At 36.8% G+C, this 22,387-nt stretch overlaps 1 protein-coding gene across 2 annotated transcripts in view; it reads right to left on the bottom strand.

Moving 5' to 3' along the window:
* MDFIC2 (MyoD family inhibitor domain containing 2) overlaps positions 1–22,056 on the bottom strand; it is a 105,506-nt gene extending 83,450 nt beyond the window's left edge. For both annotated transcript variants that reach the window (XM_045861971.1, XM_045861972.1), the window contains exon 1: positions 21,969–22,056. In XM_045861971.1, coding sequence (XP_045717927.1) covers positions 21,969–22,056 — 88 coding nt within the window. The remainder of the gene's footprint in view (positions 1–21,968) is intronic.
* Between the last annotated feature and the right edge of the window lie 331 nt (positions 22,057–22,387).

The raw sequence follows: 22,387 nt of genomic DNA, 5'->3' as shown, positions 1-22,387 counted from the left end.
GAAAATATGGCCAAATGTTAACATCTGTTAAATCTGGATGGTGAATAAATAATGTATTTTTAAAAGAATATGTAAAATGTCAAAAATCAAATAGTTAATATATGTGCTGTTAATAATCTCGCAAGATTATTAATCTTAACTCTGTTTCTGATCCCTGAATGTTAGTCTCCCCCCTCCCCGCAAACAGACAGCCTTTACATAGTCTTTGCGTGGCAGAAATACTGGCTAATGGCTTTTTAACGTCCTGAATAGAACTTGATTTTAAAGCCCAATTAGACTGGTTTTCATGAGTACAACTCTTAAAACTGTCACCTCGTTCTAGTTAAAGTTCCATGAAAGCAAGGGTCATATTGTGTTTAATTCATAGTTTTTATCTCATTAGACAGACTTAATGAACGTTAACTAGCAGGAAAAGTGACAAGGCCTAGATATTTGTACTTGCTCATTCCTATGATTTTTTCTTTCTGTAATCTTGCCCTAAATTTTCTAGTGAGGTTAACTCAATTCCAAATTGTAAACTATCAAAATTTGTATTTGACTCTTTATGTATTTGTGTTAACCTTTCTGGAAACAAAAACAAAAGCAAGAAAAGCAGTCTTTGAATAATGACAAACATCAAGAGTAAATGGAATTGGTGTAGCTGATCTATGTTTTTGATGTTTTACTGACAATGTTACATGGGTTAAACTTTAATCACTATAGTTCTAAATTACTTGTTTCTTACCAAGGAAAATCATGTTCTTGAAGTAATTTTACACATATCCTGTGCAAAATTTAAAAAGTATTTTTCACCTATTTTAATGGTTAACAACTAGAGTTCTGGACCGTAAGGGGTTTGCACCTGACTTTCCCACTTACCACGTATTGATCTTGGGCAAATTACTTCTATTTTCTAGAGCTCAGTTGGTAACGCTGATAGCCATCTGATGTGGTTTTTGAGAGAAATCGATGAATTCAAACATGTAAGTACTTAGGACAATGGCAGACAAATTGTAAGCATATGATATATGTACACTGTTATTATTAGAGCTAATAAATCGAGTTACTAATTTTACCATGCGGAACTCTCATCTCCCTTCTCTGGACTGGCCCACAATCCTGAACTGGCTGTGTTCTGGCACCTGTCATGGTATATAATACTTCTCCTGTTTCTTTGCCCATATCTGCCACTATACTCTGATATTCTCCTGAGAAGGGACAATACTTTTAACACAGGGTCAGGAACATCGGTGGATAAAACGGCCAAATCTTTGGCGAATGTGCTGACACTTTTCCTTCTGGTACTCAAGACAGTGTTGCTCCCCTTATCCCACTCAGAATCCTCTTCAGCACAGCAGCCTAGGCCTCACTGACAGTAGATTAGAACCAGAGTTCAAGATGCAAAAGTATCTGTTACCCATATAATACATGCTCATCAAATGAGTGATATAAATTTCTTTTGTCTGTTTATTTTTTTTAAATTTAAAAACAATTTTGAGAGTAGTTTTAGATTTATAAAACAATTGAGAGGGAGGTTCAGAAATTTCCTAAACCCCCAGCTCCCACGTATATATAGCCTCTTCGATTATAAACATCACTTCCATTATAAGCCAGATGGTGCTTTTATTTTTTTTTTAAACTAAGGATGAACCTAACTTTGTTCCAAGATGTGTAGTCTGCATCTGCCGATCTTGTCGTTGACTTCCTGGCAGAATGTAGGAGTATAATACTTTGTTTTCCCATTCTCCCTCTCTTACTTAAATTTGTCCAATGGTTTATTTTTAATTAAGAGTCATTCCTTTGGGGGTGCCTGGGTGGCTCAGTCGTTAAGCATCTGCCTTCGGCTCAGGTCATGATCCCAGGGTCCTGGGATCAAGTCCCACATTGGTCTCCTTGCTCAGCGGGGAGCCTGCTTCTCCCTCTGCCGCTCCCTGCCACTCTGCCTACTTGTGATTCCTCTCTCTCTCTCTCTCTGTGTCAAATAAAAAAAAAAAAAAAAAAGAGAGTCATTCCTTTGTTGAGTTCTATTATATATGAGACATGATGGTTTCAAGATGAATAAATGATCTCTTTCCTCAAGGAGGTAAACATTAATATTATGAATTATCAATATAATCATAATTATTTTATTAATTATAAAGCTATTACTCATGACTAATTTTGTGTGTGTTAATCCCCCCTGTTATATTGGCAGCTCTGTGGCCCCCTTAGGACATGGGACAAATTATCCCATCTCTCTGAATTCAAGCTTTTTTTTTACAAAATGAAGATAGTAGTACCTATCTCACAGAGTTGTTGTAAGAATTAAGTGAGAATATACACCCGGTGATTTTCTCTTATAATATTGGTATCAGTTGTGTTTAGCCAATTATTTGTAGTATGTAGTACCTGCCTAGCTTGACTGGGGCCTCTGAGTGTTGTTACTATGCCTGCCTTGTTCCCCTTGATGGCTATTTTCAGCCACTGTGCCTTATACATAGTGAACTCAATTACTGTTAATCACTATTAAGTGAATCTGGAAGTAATTGCAAAATGGTATTCAAGCTATATGTGTGTCTGGCTCCTTCAGTTTGAGAGACAGTGAGAAAAGAAAGTTTATAAACTTGTTTTTTAAATTCTTTTATGTAGGAGTACTTTGTATCTGTTATACATTTTAATGTATTTTTTATGTCGGAGTCTTTTGTATTGGGATGAATTTTCTTTTTTTTGAGCAATAGCCCTTTTATGCCACCTAATAACTTGACAAAAAATAAAATTCACTTCCAGTATGACACCTATGAAATATTCTCTTTAATGATACACAGATGTTTAAAACTATGTATTTAATGATATATCTCTATATAGATATAGGTGTTATTTATGTAATTATCTATCATATATCTATCTGTTGCTTGTGGGTAAAGGGAAGAATTCCCTTCCTCTTCATGATTACACAATGGAATTGTACAAAAGTTGTAAAAAAAAATAGCAGTTTTGTTCAGATTTTTTTGGGGGGGGTGGAGTAGCAGAGGGAGAGGGAGAGAGAGAGAATCTTACTTAAGTAGGCTCCACGCCCAGCACAAAGCCCTATCTTACGACCCTGAGATCATGACCTGAGCCAAAATCAAGAGTCTGATGCTTAACGGACTGAGCCACCCAGGTGTCCCTCAGATTTTTTCGTAAGTGGCTGAATTACCCTCATGGTTATATTTCCTACATAAGCAACTTTTTCAAAATAAGCTTAGTGTATTTATGATTTAAAATTATTTAATAAGAGAAACATATGTACAATCGATGACTAAAAATTGAAGTGCTTATCTCCTTGAAAGAAGGGGAGACTTTGTTGGTCATGCAATCTCGGGCCATTGATTGGTGTTGTTTGACAGGAAATCAGTAGCATATTATATAATGGGAGGGGCAGAGGTTCAGTGTTACCCAACCCAACTCCCCATCCCTGCTTTTCAGATTTCAGGAAGTGTTCTGCTTGTTTGCTTTCCTTTAGTGCAGGGGTCCTTAACATATTTTTGTGCCACGGAAGCCTAATGAATTCTATGGACCCCTTCTCAGAATAATGTTTTAAATACATAAAATAAAATACATAGGAAACCAATTATATACAGTTAGCAAAATATTTGAAATTTTTTGATAGAGTAATCTATGTGCATATTTATTGGGAAGTTAAATAAGACCTAGAAAGTGAATATGAATGATGGGGTAAGAGTAAACAGTATTGACACTAATATAACATTGTGTGTTAACTATGCTGGAATTAAAATTAAAACAGAAAAGAAGAAACAATATTTTGAGATATCAGTGGCAATTATAGTGTGATATGAAAATATCTGTGATTTCTGTTCTTCACAAAATCACAGTTGTTGCCAATGCCACTGTTGTGATATTGCCTATATTTATGATTGAAGGGAATTCTAAGTTTTAGTTAAATATTAGTGAAAACAAAACACTTCTGCTTTAGTTATAGGGAGATAAAATGGTGTTAGCTTGGTTTTTGTCCCCACATAAGACTTTTTAATAGGTATTTTCCTTTCCTTCCCATTTGCTCATTCGACAGAACACTTCACTAGAAGTAACAGGATATTTTTTTATGACACTAATATTCACCCAGATAGTCTTAAGGGAAAAAAAAAAAAAAAGGTGAACGATTATCTGAACCCTACTGAAAAGACAGAAAAAAGACTTTCTTATGAGCCTGGTCATGTTTGCTAATTATAAATTAACTGGACCAAGTTCTAGTTCATTACTTTATTTATTTTTGTATTACACATTGAGGCCTAAAGAGACTTTTGGAGCTGGAGAAAGAGCAAAGTTATCTGATGAAAGAGGAAGCATACACACAGCCCAGGCTATCACTCAGCAATATGAATGCAAGATCAAGGAGGGTACTTTGGGCAAGAGTTGAATGAATTTTTAATATTTATCAATTTTTATTAAGGATGCAGCTTGGTTTTACAAAGATATTGTCATGTTTTGAGTATTTTCATCTTCATTTCTTTTTCTCAGTGCTTTAGAAATGTCAGTTGTTCAAAATAATACTGCCCCACCATTTAAAACTCAGTTCATGGGAATTTATATTTTTCTTTGGAATGAAAAATATAGCATTCTTAAGAATGAAAAATACATGGATTTTTCTCATGCTATTCTTTATAAGACATTTTCTCTTTTTGCTAATGAAACCTTATCATACAACCTGAGGATGCTTAAATTCCATTTCATTTCAATTTGACAATATTTATGAGCACTTGCTTTTGCCAGGCATTGTGTGGATGTGTAGGGATATAGAGAAAGGAATAAGAAACCACACATTCCCTGATGGTTTCAAAAGGGTCAGGTAAAGGGAGGAAGAAACCTAAAATGTAAGCCATGAGAAAACAACTAAATTAGTAATAATAATAGTAGTTATTATTGGGTGCTCGGTACTTCTCATTCATTTTTGCTCATTCAGGAAAGTAGCCTTCATCTGGAAATAACAGAAAATTCCGACTCAAGCTGGCTTTAAAATAAGGGAATTTATTTCTCGTGTGCCAATTCATAAGTAGGGCGGTTCAAGGATGATCAAATCCATGGCTCAACAACTCTTATAACAGATTTTTTCCCCTGTGTCATTCTGGGTTAGGTGTGTAGCTTTATTATCAGTCTGATAATAAACTTTATGGTGACAAGATGGCTTCCCCACTGTCAGGCATCACATGAAAATTTTCAGCATCCGAAAGAGAATTTAGTGGCCAAAGAACAAAAAACAAAAACAAAACAAAATAAAGCAACCAGCCACCCATCTTCTCCCAAAGGAAATGAAACAAAACAAACATCTTCACCAGAAGTGCCCAGCAGACGACCCCCACCCTGTGTCTCATCGTCCTCACAGCCTCGTGGAACACCATTTAAGTGAGTGTCTAAGCTGGGTGGCAGCTTATTGAGGACACCAGCAGAATTCTAAAACTGTTGTACATCTGACAGCCCATTCAAAGCAGCAGCATGTTTACTGGTGGGGAAAGGGGGAAAGCCTTGTTTATCAAAACATTTTCCTCACTTTGTAATAAAGCGAAGATAAAATGAAGGAGTTGTTGGCATCTCTTACAAACCTTAGATTTCCTTTTCCCATAAGCCCCTAAATAAATTGTAGTTTAACACATGAGGTTCAGTGAAATTTAATTTAAACCCTATGCTGCTTTTCCCTCTCTAAATTATCAGCTGATTGTCTCCCTAAGAGATGTAAACAAACTACACATGATACTTTCTCCCTAGTAACTACTGCTTCCAGAACCTAACAGAGAATATGATGGGCCTCATTTTAGTTCATCAAAGTCCGAAAATTACTCAGCCCCAATTTCTTTTCTTTTTTCTTTTTTTTTTAAAGATTTTATTTATTTGACAGAGAGAGACACAGTGAGAGAGGGAACACAAGCAGGGGGAGTGGGAGAGGGAGAAGCAGGCTTCCCGTGGAGCAGGGAGCCCGATGCGGGGCTCGATCCCAGGACCCTGGGATCATGACCTGAGCCGAAGGCAGACACTTAACGACTGAGCCACCCAGGCGCCCCTCAGCCCCAATTTCTAGACCTGTCAGAACACCTTGACACTAGTTAACATACTTTTCCAGATAAGGTCATTTAAATTTTTTTTGAAGGTAAATTTTAAAAATTAAAATGAGTTGTTATTTAATTCATGCCAGGGAGAGTATACACTGTTCCTGTGTTTCCAGTTGAGCAAAGAGGTTGATTATTTCCCCAGCAAACTGGGTACTGTCCTTGATGTCTCTGTCTCCTTCATCCCCAGAACCAATTTACCAGGAAGTCCTGACAATTCTAATTTTCAATGTATTCTCAAATTTCTCTTCACATTTACATTGTCATTCTTTTAATTATTACTTTGGCTGCCATAAGCCCTCCTCCTGCCTGCCATCCACCAATCAGCTTTTCCTCCTTTCCAATCCACATTGCTGCCAGAATGTTCTTTTTAAAAGACAAATCTAATCATGACCCCTCTGTGCTTACTGCCATTTAGCATTTTCTTATTGCCCTTAGCATAGCTTCTTTCACATGCTGTTCAGTACTGTGTTCTGCCTTTCTGGTTTAGTGTGTTGCCAGGCTCTGGTAGATGTCCCCCAGTGTATCATGGTTTTACTAATGTTTGTTGATCATGTCTTATCAGATATTTCTTCAGAAATGATGCAAACCTATTTTTCTCTGAGCCCTGCTTACTTTAAAAAAGAGAACAAGGGGTGCCTGGGTGGCTCAGTCAGTTGAGGTTGAGTGTCTGACTCTTGATTTCGGCTCAGGTCATGATCTCAGGGTGGTGAGATTAAGCCCCATGTCAGGCTCCACGGTCAGTGGGGAGTCTGCTTGAAGAGTCGCTCCCTCTGCCCCTCCCCCTACTGGTGCTCACCCTCTCTCTCTCCCTCTCTCTCTTTCTCTCTAAAATAAATACATCTTTTAAATAAAAAAGAGAGAACAAACCAAATTTATATTGAAGCATGCTTCTCTTGTTGAATTTAACATTGGACAATTTTAATAATTGTACAGATTCTTTTCCCTGGCTCTGGATCGTTAGTTACTGTAAAATGAGTCCTTATGAAAACAAAGTGAAAGAACCAACGAGCCTACCTGTTTACTTAAATACGCTAGGGAAAGTTGAGATAGAGGTTGTAAGGTAAATGTTACAAACCGCAGAAAGACTGAATGTCTTGGTGGAAATTAACAGTTTAGATATTTGAGCCACTAAAGGGCTGTAATTAGACTGTACCTTTGTTTAACCCCCAGGTTATTCATTTAGTTTCTCTGCTTGCTAATGCCAAATTAATGTAATGTCTATAGTTTCAACTGGACAGAAATACAGATGCTTATTATTGCATATGTCTGGGTACCTTGCAGAATAATAAGCATTATTTGGGTAAACACAATTCCTTGAGCTTCATTACATTTCTTCTTGGAGAGTGGAAAAGTATTTGACTTTGTTTTCTCCTTATGTAAAAGGAGGAATTAAAATCCTTCCTTAAGCATTTTGTTACTGTTGTTTTCCTTCTGTGAGGTAGATGTTAAAAATTCAGGTAATTTGTAAAGTATCATTTGACTACCTAGCTTTTTTGAACTCCAAGCTTTATCATTTTAACTAAAACATGTTATTATTGTAAGCTCACAGACTTCCAATCACTGAAGTATAACTGAGATTAATTCATAATTGAAAAATACAATGGATGCCACGCCCGTAATGGCTATCTGAAGTATATTTGTTTCTGGCTTAAAGCTTTTACAGAGTGGTGTCTTTTATTCTTTGCTAAATCCTACTATTTAAAGATTTAAGGGGACACTTTTTTAAAATTCTAAATATAACAAGGAAAATCAAGGTCATGTCTAGGTTTGATGGTGGGGGGCTACTTGCTGAATATGAGAAAGCAGGACTGTATGTAATGTAATTTTCTTGCTGGAGAGATGGTATGACCAGATAGGGATATTTGAAAATTAAAGTTAGATTTGGCATCTAAATGCCCTTTAGTTTGCAGGTTTTTGATGTTTATTGGCCACGCAAAAATATATTGTTGTTTCATAATCTGATCATAGTTGATTCTGCCATTAGAGGTATTTCCCCCCCACGCTTTGATATGATATGTTTTATTTTTCAAATGTTTGTTTCACAAAGATCAACAAGCAAAATAAGATATCCACTTCCCTCTTCCATGGGCCATGGTTTTTGTTTAGTTAGCCAACTTCAACAGGAAGATATTGAAATGATTAATCCTTATAACTTGCTTGTGTCTTAAGTGACTGGAAATTATGGGAGCTGGACTCTAATTGTTATCTCTTAAATATGAATGCAGTGTAATATTACAGAGTTGTAATTCATCCTGACCTATTTAATCACTACAATCTGCAGATAAGTTGGCTTCTGAATTTTTGCCTGATGTCATAACTAAGTCCTCCTTCCCATTCGAGTCACCATGACCGGGCTGAAGATAGATGTTGAGAGAATCCAGCTAAATGAATCATAGGTTTAAATATGCATTATCTGCATGACTTCTCCAAACTTTTCCCACCTCCTTTAATTTTAGTTGTTAAAATAAGTGCCAGTGAAGGGTTATTGGTTATCTACCTTCAAGTGTATTTCAAAGCAGAGTCCATAGTGGGAAAGCACTGGATTTGGAATCAGAATACCTGGAATGAGACCTAGTCCTGGTGTTCATTAACCATGAGACTTAGGACCGATTATCTAAACATCTCTGACTTAACTTTCTTCCTTTATAGAAAAAAAGCATGCTAAGGCCTTCTGCACGTGGCTGTCACGTAACTAAATTGAAACACTGATATACAAAACATTGGAAGTGGTCACCTGTAAGCCAGAGGTAAGGTGTGAGGACTCTGCAAGATGCTTGTTCTTCGTTCACTTATAAGGAACTTCTAGTAGATGTTGTAGTGTGAGATTTAAAAGCACAAAATTGGAAACAACCTGAATATCCAAAAATGGAAATGGGTTGTATATATTTTATTACTTCGCTAGTGGAATACCACGTGTATGATCACTGAAATGATCTTGTACATCTATATTCATCTGGAAAGGAATGCATATTCATTTACAAGTAAGAAAAACACAGTATTAAATATACTGCATAATCAGATTTTATTTAAATTACTAGTTTATTAATTACTAATTGCTAATTTTGCATGCATGCATACAAACACACATACAAACATTGACTCATGAATGTAAAATAGAAGGAAAGATGTAAAGTGGCTATCTCTTGGTGTCGGGATTTGGAGTGATTTTGGCTATTCACATCTTCTAATTTTTCTGAAATAAACATAGAATATTTATATAAGGCTACACACACACACAGACATTAGAAATTCCAGTTTCAAACCAGAGGCTTTCTATAATATCTGATAACTCCTTCTTCTTCATACCCCTTAATACCCAGTCTATGGCCAAGGCACTGGGGACAGCACTCTCTTGGATGCTGGTACCTTTGTTTCCATTGCCCTGGCAACCAGTGTCCCAATTCAGAAGTCATTCTTCCTCATCTGTGGACGCAACAAGCTTCTAACTAGTCCCTCTGTTTCCACCTTTCACCTCTATTTCTTCCAATCCATCTTCATAAAGATCCTCAAATCACAGATGTTTTCTAGAGTGCAGAGTTGATTCTGTTACCCTAGGTCCTGCCTGCTCTCCTGACCTTAACCCCAGATATATCTGATTGCTTCTCTTTGTCTTAGGATATTTGGTTTATTCTCTTCAGTCTGGTATTTAAAGCCTTTTAAAATACAGCCAAGGTTTATTTCCTGCTCTCTCACACATACCCTTCACCCAGCCAAACATAACTACTTTTCTCTGAATGCCCCGGACTTTTTTGTCTCCACTTTAGATCATCATAGTCATCAGTCTGTAATGCTACTGCCTATTAAAACCCTATAAATGATTTATATAGCCCAGCTCAAGTCCCACTTTTTCAGAATTCTAGGTGTACTTTTTCCTACCTCTGAATCTCATAGAATTTTTGAAATTTATTTGTATATTCATTCATTTATTCGTATCATTTTTTTTAGCAGCTGCTGTGTTCTAGGGGCTATCTAGATGCTCAAAAATAGAGGTGAACAAGCCAGATATACTCTTGCCCTTGAGCAATTAACAATCTAATACTTAAGCATTTCTGCTTTATTTAAATCTATTTACTTATGGTGAACTTGCCTTAACTACCACCTCCCCCTGCAATCACACATACACTGATTGTAGGCACCTTGAGTGTTATTTATGTTTGACTTCTCTTATAGAAGCATTGTGTCATCTGACAAATAGAAAACAGTCAACAAATGTATTGTTGAAAGGGCAGAGAGAAGAATGGAATAAAATATTTTGTTTGAGGAACATAATTATATATATATATTATATATATATAAAATATGTATACTTATGTACTATATACTATTATACATAGTTTATATATGTGTATATATATGCATATATGTACATATACATATATATGTATATATTATACATATACATATAACTATTATACATAGTTACATATTATATATAATTTTATATAGTACATATATAATTTTTAAACTATGTAACTTTTTTTCTGTTCAGTGCTTTTAAATTTAAATTTGGAAAAAAATTAAAATTAAAAAATAAATAAGTAAACAAAATGTAAATTTGGTTCCTATGGAGCATTATTGATCTCTAAATGATGAGAACATGTTCTTTCTGCTAGTTGGTTCCAGGGGAGTCCAAGATGAGACTGATTTCCTTAAGTAAAACTGAGGCAGAGCACCTTTTTCTGTTAGAGAGCAAGTTATGTTACAGATCTCACACTTGATCATTTAGCCTGGAAGACCGAGACTCGAGAGTGTCTGTCTTTTATTTAGTAGATGTTCGCCTACAAGAATTTAAAGGCTTAACAGAGTACTGAATTTGGACACTCAATATATTTATGATCTGTAAATACACTATGCCTCTAGGTTGTGTTGTTATTTTAATTTTTTAAAAAGTCCTTAGTGTAATTTTCCCTCTTCATGGAATAAATTATTCCCTTAAGAATTTCCCTTGGAAACATGAACTCCCTTACTATCTATTAAATATCTCTATCTCTTTATGTTACAGTTTTTCCTCATTTTTTTTTAAAGATTTTATTTATTTATTTGAGACAGAGAGAATGAGAGAGACAGAGAGCACATGAGAGGGGGGAGGGTCAGAGGGAGGAGCAGACTCCCTGCAGAGCAGGGAGCCCGATGTGGGACTCGATCCGGGGACTCCAGGATCATGACCTGAGCCGAAGGCAGTCACTTAATCAACTGAGCCACCCAGGCACCCAGTTTTTCCTCATTTTAAGATGAGGATATCAGTTGTTTTCTCTTTCTCTCTCTCTCTTTTTTTTTTTTTTTAAGGAAAAGGGCTGGTAATACATTAAAGGATATTTACACAAAAGGTCTTTTCTTTTAAGAGACTGTAAGGAATCTAAGTTAATATTTTTATTTTTTTATTATTTTTTTATTAACATCTAATGTATTATTTGTTTCAGGGGTACAGGTCTGTGATTCATCAGTCCCACACAATTCACAGTGCTCACCATAGCACATCCCCTCCCCAATGTCCATCACCCAGTAAGTTAATGTTTTTAAATGAATTCAGCTGTTTTCAAACGACTCCTTAGTATAGCTGTTTTAAATCAAATCTGCTAAATCCATTAAAGATGAAACAAACCAAAAAGCACTGTTGTAATCTTAAGAGAAATCTGTATCTATCTAAGGAATTGGGTGTACCCGTATGGTTTAGTATGTGAGAGATTTGATACTGAAAGCTTCCACCCAAATGGTTCGTGTACATTCTACTATGATTCAAATACAGCTTACTTATGAGCTTGCTCCTGTCTGAATCATATGGCAAACAGAATGTACTGTTGATATTTTGTTTTCCCCAACTGAATTATAAGGTCCTTGGGCATGGGAGGCAGAGTATATTATTTGTTTAAGTCTGTCTTGTAGGAAATCAAAACATTTGTTGTTTTGGTTTACTTAATTTCATATTATTTTGTACTTGTTTTATGGTATGAATGGTTTATCTTATCAATCTGATTTCTCATGTATTGTTTTAAGAAATTAGTTTTAAGACACATGCATAGAGTGGAGTTTTTTCCTTTTTATTAACCGTGGCCTGAATATAACTCTTGATACGTTTTTTCTCTGGAAGAGTTTATTTATATGTACTTTGTATGTGTTTTTGCAATTTATATGTAAGATGTTTTAGTATTAGCACCTATCTTTTGGTAACTCCAGAAGAAATTTGTTTTTCCATCTGTCATGTTGACTCTTCTAAATATTAAAAAGAAAATAAAATTGGTAAGTGAAAGAAGAGCTAAAATGCAGATTTTCCTTTCCTATTGTCTGTTGTTTGAGATTAGACATCACAAAGCACCTTTCTTACCTGCTGCAATGTAATTATTTCTTTTCAAACCCACACTGGTGTGGAAATTCAGCTCAAGAGGAAGAGTTTCCTGATGTCTTATTCAGTACTATGCCTCTACGAGTTGTCCTCTCTACTTTTTCTTGAAGTTAGACACTGGCAAAACTATTGTCATTGCCCTTGCTTTTCGTCTTTGCTGCACATTTACTTTTCGACAGGCTTAAATAATGGCTAAAATGGTTGAAATGATTTATGCCTGTAGAGTGATGTCTTCATTTGCTCTATTCACATTTCTTTTTTTACTAATGGTCTGGTGAACACCTAGTGTAGGTGCGTTTTATTAGAGAGTATATTCCCTCTAAATGCTGTTCCTAAGCTGAAAGAAATGGGCCATAATCATATAAAAATAAAGTATCTCTTTGTAGAATTTACAAGAAATGGTATGTCCTTATTCCTGAGGCATAGAACATAAGGGACTTTTTTCTCTCACTCAAAGATTGCTCTTTCTACTAATGTTGATTAGGTGGACCACGTCAACAGCTGTTGTGACGAAAAGAAAACGAATGTGTCTCTTGAACATCTCAACTGAAAGGGGTAAATCTCTTGAAGTTTCTAGTTATCTACAATTTTCTTCTTCCTGTTAAGACAGGAGAGATGGCTTCCAGTCTCTACAGATTGCTTCACTGTTAGTTCATAAAATTGCAATTAATAATGGTGAGCTAAGATCATTCTGGACTTGATGTACTGCCCTATCATCATTGAAAGAGAGTCCTTAAATCTGCTGTTTAACAACTTACAGGGACTTTGCACTGATTAATTCATCTGGTCATAGTCTCAAGGCTGACACTGCATCTTGTAGGCCTTCCATTCCATTGGGATCAACATCATCATTTTATAAGAAATGAGCTTACTACTTTATAGGCTTAGTTGGAAAGAAATTTCAAACGTCAGCTGTAGGATGTGCCACTGGAATTTAATTTGTTGACCTATGAGAACACAGAATATCTCATCTTTTACTGAACTTTCTAAACATAAAATAAGGTTATCAGAGAATCAAAATGATTCTGACACTTGAACTTCAGGAGAAGGCCAATACATTTAAAGTAAGTACTCTCCTTCCTGAAATGTTCAGCGGCTCCATCAATAGCACATGTCAGGTTCTTAAGAACATATTCTCCCTTGTGGAGAAAAGCACTGGAAGTCAGATCATGGGTACTGGCTTGTGGAGTCAACATCATTTGGGGGCCACACAGCATCTGTTCTCCCTCTATTCTGGTGCTGAATTTCCTGAATTCCCTCGGAAGAAGCATCTCTATCCCTTTACATGCAGTCTTGCGGTACTGTCTGTCAAGGTTCCCTGCCTTGCCTAACCACAAGGGGGACTCATGGCCAAAGCTACTGAACTTTCTTCCTTGGGATTTGGAGTCTTGAGTATAAGAGGACAGGAAAGTATGTAGAGCCAATTTGTTCTAGGAATGGTGACCCAAGTAAGTTGTTAAGTCTTGCTATCTGGATCACCAGAGCTAGATTGGTGCCTGCCCATTCTGGACCTGGATTTTCCCTCTAGACTGTAAACTACCTCCAAGCCTGCCAATAAATTCCTTTTTTTATTAATTTAGCTAGAATCACTATCTGTTACTTTTTTTTTTTCTCAAGAACTATGTGATGAATAATTTTATGTGTCACTTGGCAAGGCTAAGGAATACCCAGGTAGCTGGTAAATATTATTTCGGGTGTGTCCATGAGGGTGTTTCAGGAATAGATTAACATTCAAATTTATAGTCTGATTTTTTTTTTTTTAAATAAGCTTTCACCAATGTGGGTAGGCATCATCCAATCTGTTAGATGAAACAAAAAGGCAGAAGAAAGGCAAATTTTCTCTCCTCATTTGAACTAGAATATCCATCATCTTGTGCCCTTGGACATACTCCTGTTTCTCAGAACTTGTTACTTGGACCCGGATTTACATCATTGGCTCATAGAAATTGGGACTTAGTTGGGCACTATACTGTTGGCTTTCCTGAGCCTCCAGTTTGCAGACAATGGATCATGAGACCTCTCAGCCTCCATAATTGTGTGAGCCAGTCCTTCATCATAATAAATCTATCTATCTATCTATCTATCTATCTATCTATCTATCTATCTATCATCTATCTGTCTATCGTCTATCCATCCATTCATCCATCCATCCATCCATCCATTCTATTTGTTTTGTTTCTCTGGAGAACCCTGACTAATAAAAACTACTAAAGCTTTTTGGTAATTATGTTGTAATTATTAGATATTGAAAGTAATGTGTTGTCCTTTGTTAGTCTCTTACCTTACATTCTTTTGAGAATAAAATACAGTGGGATATTTTTACTATAATATAAAATATATCTTTTGCAGGCATTTCCAGGGTAATGATTGCACTGGAATCCAAAATGCTGACCAAGGTCTATGAAAGGTTCGAAGCTCTGTTCCTGAGCAAACTCTCCAGACTCACTGAATGCCAACCTTCCTTTGGGTCAAGATGCTCCAGACACTTGTTTTCATTCACTTTATTCACAAAGAGCATAACGTGTTCTTTCCTGCCTTAGTCCTTGACCTGAAATTGTATTTCATTTCCTTCACTCTCCCCATCAACAAATGCCTTCTCATTCTCAGGTCTAAGCAAAATCTCTAGCAGACTTTCTCCATCAACATTAGTCCAAGTGAACAATTGATCTCGTATATCCTATTGCTCAGTCGATAATCTTCATGGGGATACCTCTTAGACATTTCACACTTAACCTGACCCACATAGACTTTCTGATTCTCTCACCTCCAGCCAGTTTTTCTCTCATTTTTCTCCATTCAGCGTTACTGACCTGCAGTGTCTCAAACCAGAAGTCAGCCTGGACTCATTTCTTTGTATTGCCCCACTCCAATGCACCAGCCAGTTCAGTTGGCCCTACCTCCCAAATAGATCCCAATCCCTATTCTCCCACTTTCACCTTCAAAGTTTTATCCTATTCCAGTTATCATCTTTTGCTTGGTCAACTGCAATGTCTTCTAATTTATTTCTGCATAAACTCCTTGCTTCATACAATATAAGCGACTGTATATTCCCCTGCTTGGAGTCATCAGTGGCTTCTAATTCCAGTGAGGAAAAAAATATCCAAATACCTGACTGTGGCCAGCAGGGTCCTACATTATTTCCAACTTACTTCCTTTGCCTCCTTCCCCCTCCCCCCCGCCCCCCTTCTTTCCTCCCCTCCAGCCATGCTGAGCCATATTATTTGCACAGGCTCTTCTCCCTGTCGGAATGCTTTCCCCAGATTTGTCACAGCTGGCTCCTTCTGGTCATTTAGGTCCCGACTCAAACATTTCTCCTTCAGAACTTCTGATTCGAAAGAATAATTCCTCATGCCAGTCTCTATCACATCACCTTGCTTCAAAGCTTCAAAATAATTACCCTTGTAAAATTAATCGTGTTCTTTTACTTGTTTTCTTATTTATATGACTTGCAAGGGCATATTTTCACATCTAATTTTCCCTTTCAACTGTGTTTAAAAACAAAACAACATTCTATTTGGCTGTTACTTTTTACTCACCTGTATTTTGGTTATTAGGGAACACATTTTTACAAGCTAATGAAGAGTACAGAAATAAGAGCTAATGATTCCATTTTATGTGTATACATAGTAGAAGACATTTCAAGATATGTTATTTGTGGCAGTTAACAATTGAATTTAGCATGTCTTAATTTTTAAGGTAGAGACAAGAAAACCCCTTTAAAAATGAGAATTATCTGAGGGAGAGAATTAGCATGGATTAATATTAGTCATTATAATAAAGCACCCAAATACATGAGCTCCTAGAGACTGGGACTGTGACATCTTCAGTCTTTGGCATCTTTATTTCTTTGCCTAACACATTGTGAGTTCAAGAAGAGCTTCATCAAATGGGTTGTTGAGTTGAATAAAATATGCATTTTGGAACTGTTTTAACGCTTATCATCCGAAATTATTTTTTGAGCAAATGAAGTTAACTGTCTTCACTTAGAATTAAGGGAAGGCCAGTGAATGTGTGAATGTCAATAAATGTAAGATTCTCACTTCTGCTGTCTCCTTTGCAAACAAACATCAATCAGGAATGAGATGGGATTCTTGTATTATGGATTTGAAGTTTGGCATTTTATTGAAAACGGAATTTGGGGAACATGGCTTTTGGGACCTCCGGGCTGTTTTCAGTATCTTGGATTACTAGCCTCTAATACTCATGAATTCTGATTAAATGATAACCAATGCTGTCAAGTTGCCAAGTCATTGGTGACCTAAGCCTTCTACCTCAATGCTAAATAAGTTTAGGGAAGTTTACTTTAAAATGTATTTAGTAATGATTTTGAAATCACCAAAGAGCGTAGTCACCACATAACTGTCTATAGGAAAGGAGCGATACTTGATTCAAAATAACTATAGAATCCTCATTTTTCGTGCTCTTTTCTTCCAGGCATTTATGGAAGGTGCCAGCAAAGCTTATGCATTGCCTTCCTCCCTCCTTTTATTTGACCCGATTTCGAAGTATGTATTTTCTCATTGGCGCATCTCCCAATTTAACAACTGTTGGGTGGAGTGAACACCCAGTTAGATTACAAAACTGTGGCTTGTTACACTGAGAGCACACTTAGAACTTGGGATGATTTCGTTCTTCCCTCTGCTTATTACGCCCGTAAAAAGAATGTTTCACTAAAACAATTACAAGCAGCTATTCTTTAGAAGGACAAAGTTTTATTTCAAGGTTCTTACTTTTACCTTTTTTAGGTCAAACACTTGTCTTTGCTCATACCTATAAATGTGTGTGTTTATTTATATATATCTGTGCCAATGCAGCAATATTTATGGAAGAGTGCCTTTTGGGAAATTGTAATAGATTCTGTTTAGAGATAGAAGCTCTTGGGACAGAAGTTACAAACTGGTAGCCTCTGGGCTACAATAGACTCACAGAACCTGCCTTCATTTGTCCTGCCTGGTGCTTTATTATTGCTGCTGCTGTTGTTTTTACTTCATCTTTAGAAATCCGGAGATTTCACACAGAAATCCAGATTTCTGTCTTCTCCTGAAAAATCTGGAGACACTGTAAAAAATTGTGTGCCATTCAAACACTGGGGATGCTGTGATTTTAAACTGCAAATGGCAACAATTTAAAGGCTTCCATCCCTTCATTTTGATGTTTCTCTTCCGTATCAAATGGTGTAAAGTACAAGCACTAAAATGCTTACCCAGAATGCTCCCTGGCTTAATGGGGTATTACATGCCATCTTATTCCACCTGTAATTTCCCCCCCAATTTCTATGTTATATCAATTTTTCCTTCATAAAGTTTTTCACACTTGGGCCTATTTTCTTCCTCTCCTTGTTATGACTTTTATCCAGGTTGTTTTCCTCACTTCTGGGCTCCTGAATGAATGCATTGCTGTCTTAGCCATCACTGTCCCTCCTGCTTTAAACTTGCCTCTGCCTGTCCCTTCCCGCTCTGCACATCAGTGAAAGATTATATCCCCAAATCCCCCTTCAGTATATTCGTCCCTGCCCTGAGACCTGTCGTGACAACCCAGAACCTGCGTCCAGCGACTTAACCTGTAGTCCGAACTCAGTCTGTTCGTTCCCCATACACAGATGACTAGCCGGAAGGCCCATTTCCCTTGTACCAAAGCAGGGGTCTTCCAGCCCCGATGCCTCTACTCCTAGTCATCTATCTCCTCCTCTCCACCTGCGCAAATAGATCCTGAGCTCCTTTAAAACCTCCTTTCTTGGGGCGCCTGGGTGGCTCAGCCGTTAAGCGTCTGCCTTCGGCTCAGGTCATGATCCCAGGGTCCTGGGATCGAGCCCCACATCGGGCTCCCTGCTCTGCGGGAAGCCTGCTTCTCTCTCTCCCACTCCCCCTGCTTGTGTTCCCTCTCTCACTGTGTCTCTCTCTGTCAAATAAATAAATAAATAAAATCTTTAAAAAAAAACAAAAAACAAAAACAAAAACCTCCTTTCTTACCTATTTTGGTCCACCCTTCTACCTCATGATTCATCTTGCCCCATATGTATTTTAAAATTATATTGTGTTTCTCTGATGGTCTTAAAACAGTTTCTCCATGTAAGGTCTGTGCATATCTTACTTCAGAATCACCTGTCTTGCTCTTCAGCATTTATTCCTGGGCTTCCTATATACTCTTGAATTCCTTAAGTTGGGGCCCAGGAATCTGATAAATCTCAAATTTGGAAAATCTGGCATTTAAAGGCAAGATGACTAATAGTGGTACAAGATTGCCTGATGGTTTGATAGGAAATCAAACAAGATTCAGTTAATTTTATAGTGATTGCATTTTCAGGCCTACCAACGTGTTTCTCAAACACTTTTTACTCTTAATTGTTGTTAGCAGCTCTGGGTGTGGCTTTCGCCAGCTCTTTGACACCGTGACTGAGGCCTTCAGGCACATGAGATCCATCCCCATCCGAGAGCCAGTGGAAGGTAAATAAGAGCCTCTTTGCCTTTCAGGCAAAAGCAAGACAATTAGATAAACCCCTTGAGTACAGGACCGTGTTTGTTTTTCTATTTTTTTTTTTTTTAATGGTTCTCTACATGCTCATGCTTTGTTTCCAGTAATGCCATGATTAAGAAATGTTGAATCACATCGGATAAACTGAATTAATGTTTGAAGTTGAGAAGTTAGAAGGAATATCAGTTCTCAGGTTGAGAGTGAGTGGTAACTCCTGTGGGTCACATGCTCACTCTGAGGCCAGATGCTCAGGTCATTGCTTTCTGTAGGTGAAACCAGGGGAGGCTTGCCCCAACCCTAATTAGGCATTGCTGGGATTCCCTCCATTGTAACAACAGGGAGCATTCAGCTGGACTTGCAGGGGAAGGCAAGAGACACATTGCTGTGAGAAGCAACTACCTTTGTCATTCATGAAAAAAAATTGAATAACTTTAAAGTATCAGATTTCATTTCTTTGAAAGTGAGGGGTTGATAAATTTAAAATATGGATTGATAACCCCTGGAGGAGTCACTGTGACAAAGTGGATGAAGGCCAGGAATGGAATTTAGAACTGGGTTCAAGATTCAGTTTGCCATGGGCGCCTGGGTGTCTCAGTTGTTTAAGCATCTGCCTTCCACTGGGTCCTGGGATCAAGTCCTGCATCTGGCTTCCTGCTCAGCAGGGACTCTGCTTCTCCCTCTTTCTCTGTTCCTTCTTCCTGCTCGTGCACTCTCTCTCTCTCTCTCCCCCTCACTCTCAAGTAAATAAATAAATAAAATCTTAAAAAAAAAAGATTAAGGCTGCCACTTAACTATTCTGCCAGTTTGAGCAGATCCAAAGTCTCTCTGAACTTCAGTACTTTAATCTGTAAAATGGGGATAATGCTGCTGCATAGCCAATTTTTGTAGGGACTAAATGAAGGAATTTATGTAAAATACTATAAAAATATGCAGTGCTGTTACTATTACAGATGGTTCAAAGTGTGAATCAAGATCTCAAAAAACATAGTTACATTATTTTGAATCATGCCTTAAAAAGGGAAAGAAACCCCACAGTAATAATGAAATCTTATCCCCATAATCTCACAAAGCAAGTATCATGGTCCCTGGCTAAGTAAGGAATCTGAGGCTCAGGGAGGTTAGGTAAACTGCCACAGTCATGCAGCTGTTAAATAGCTGCGCTGAGATTTAAAAACCACACCTGCCTGCTTTAGATGCTCTGTTCTTCCTACTGCTCCAGTTTGCCTTAAAAAAAAAAAAAAAAAAAAGCCAGCACATATACTTTTTCTTAACATTAAAAAAAAAAAAAAGACATTTATGTTCGAAAACTAACTCATCCTGATAATTCCCAATTAAGATGTTGTCATCTAGCATCTGGCTCAATTTCCTTTTATGAAATATAGTAAACATAATTTGAGTATAGCTTAAATGAAGTGTCCAAATGGGATAAAACAGGTCACCTGGGAAATTAGATTTTATAGATTACAAGAATTCAATGCCTAAATCGTACTTAATGGAAGCAATTTAAAAAAAAAAATTCTTCAGGAGACAATTGACTGTTCTATCAATTTTACCGTTACTTTTACGTGAGACATCTATAGCCTGGAGCAACTAAAGCAAAAATAAATAATATAAACTTCACGCTAAGTAGTAGTGAAGAACACCTGTGTCTTCATGGGTTTGAGGTTCACAAGAAAAACCAAGGGGGATCTCTGACTCAAGTTCAGTTTTTTTACTTCCACATTGTATTTTAAAACATCCTATTTAAAAATATTTAATAAAGAGAAGTTAGAGAATTTTCTTGCCCTGTGACTTTTTGAAATCGTTTTGAGTCTGTACCAGCCTTTATCCAGAAACAGAGTCTGCAATAAAGATGAGAGCTCCAGCCATTAATTTTGATTACTGGGTCATCCGGCCGAAGAAATGATCTTTTTTTACAAAGTCAACGCTTTTTGAATGAGGGTGGGATTAAGGATAAGAGCGGATGTGAGGGTGTGAAGGCGGAGGTGTTGATTTAAACAGTGTAGAAAAGCATCTGAGCACTACCATGCCCTGACAAGTAACTTAAGTATCTTTCCTTTGAAACACTGTGCAAGCCAGTGGTAAAATTCACATACTATAGAGCTGCACAGTCTGGGATCAAATCCCAGCTCTGTCACTTAATGATTTTGTGATTTGAGGCAATTTTACTTGAACTCTCTGAAATTCTCTTTTTTCATCTGAAAATTAGGAATAGTTACTGCTTCCTCGGATGGGTATGATGACTCAGCATAATCCTCGATACACATTGTCAGTGTGGTTGATGTCATTATTGTTTTGGTGTTGTAGAGCTTCCTCGACATAAACATTCAAGTCCCCCATGACCTTATAAAACAATTTTGAGGAATGACAACTACTTAGGCGTCTCTTTACAATTGGATAGATTCATGCAATAGTCTACAAGGCACATATCTATTGAGATAAAATGTTAATTCAGTTTTCTTTAGGAGGCATTAAAGATAGTCATAAAACGAAAAGATTATAAAACCAAACCTTCTAGTAAATAATCACGAGTTTCTACATATTTTCAAAAGCGCACAAATTTGTACTCATCTTAGGAGAACATATCGATTTGTGTGCATATTTCAAGCAACCATCTTACCCATGCTAGGCCCGTGATGGACAGCATTCTCCCCTGGGAAGGTGGCTTCTCTAATTGCAGTGAATTGTGATTCTATTTGTAGACATTACTTCCTACAGCATGCATTTCTTTCTGTGATTATTATTTAAAAAATAATTCTCCTCAAATTATTTAGTCTTCTTGGCTATAAACGAGAGCATTCAACAGCATAAGAACCTCACAGATAATACGCATCTGGGTTGAAAATGTGTATTTTCTTATCAACAAAATAATCAGTGTTTACTGCAGCATAGGGAATACAAAAAGCATTTCAATACTAAAGACATTAAACTACCACTTAGGCCAAAGGAAAAAAAAAGAAAAAGAAAAAAGAAAATCAGAAGTACTAACATTATTTGAACTTCTGGGACATTTTCCTCCTTCTCCCACACTACCCCTTGCTAATAAACAAAAGCACAATTTTTCACATTGATAGAAAATGAACAGCAAGAGGACTTACCTTCCTTTAACCAAGAAATGTTATTTTTATCATTTTCAAAATGCTCAGCTGTTCTTACTTTTATCTTTTCCAGCTCAGTTTCTGACATCTAAGTGGAAACAGAATTTGTGATATAAAAAATTCATTAAGAACCCGAATTTATAACATTGAGCTTTATATTTAGAGACTACTGCCATATTATAGGAAAATTTTATCTCTCTAATTTTTCAGCTCGCTGTCTAATGTTAAGTCTTACATTTTATCCATTTGTAGTATTTTAAAACATTGACAGTGAGAACTAAACTTTATATGATAGTTCATTTTTCAGCAGTAAGGATGGCTATAAGATCTAATAATTTCTGAACACAAAAGAATAACAGATTAACAACTAGTCACAGATTTGTAAAAAAAAAAACACATTCAGTTGCTGTTTTAATGTC

The sequence above is a fragment of the Mirounga angustirostris genome, unplaced genomic scaffold (assembly GCF_029215605.1).
Source record: "Mirounga angustirostris isolate CCGP_5_RB_7025 unplaced genomic scaffold, mMirAng1.0.hap1 SCAF_1, whole genome shotgun sequence".
NCBI lineage: Eukaryota > Metazoa > Chordata > Mammalia > Carnivora > Phocidae > Mirounga > Mirounga angustirostris.
This window is presented reverse-complemented; position numbering and strand designations above follow the sequence as displayed.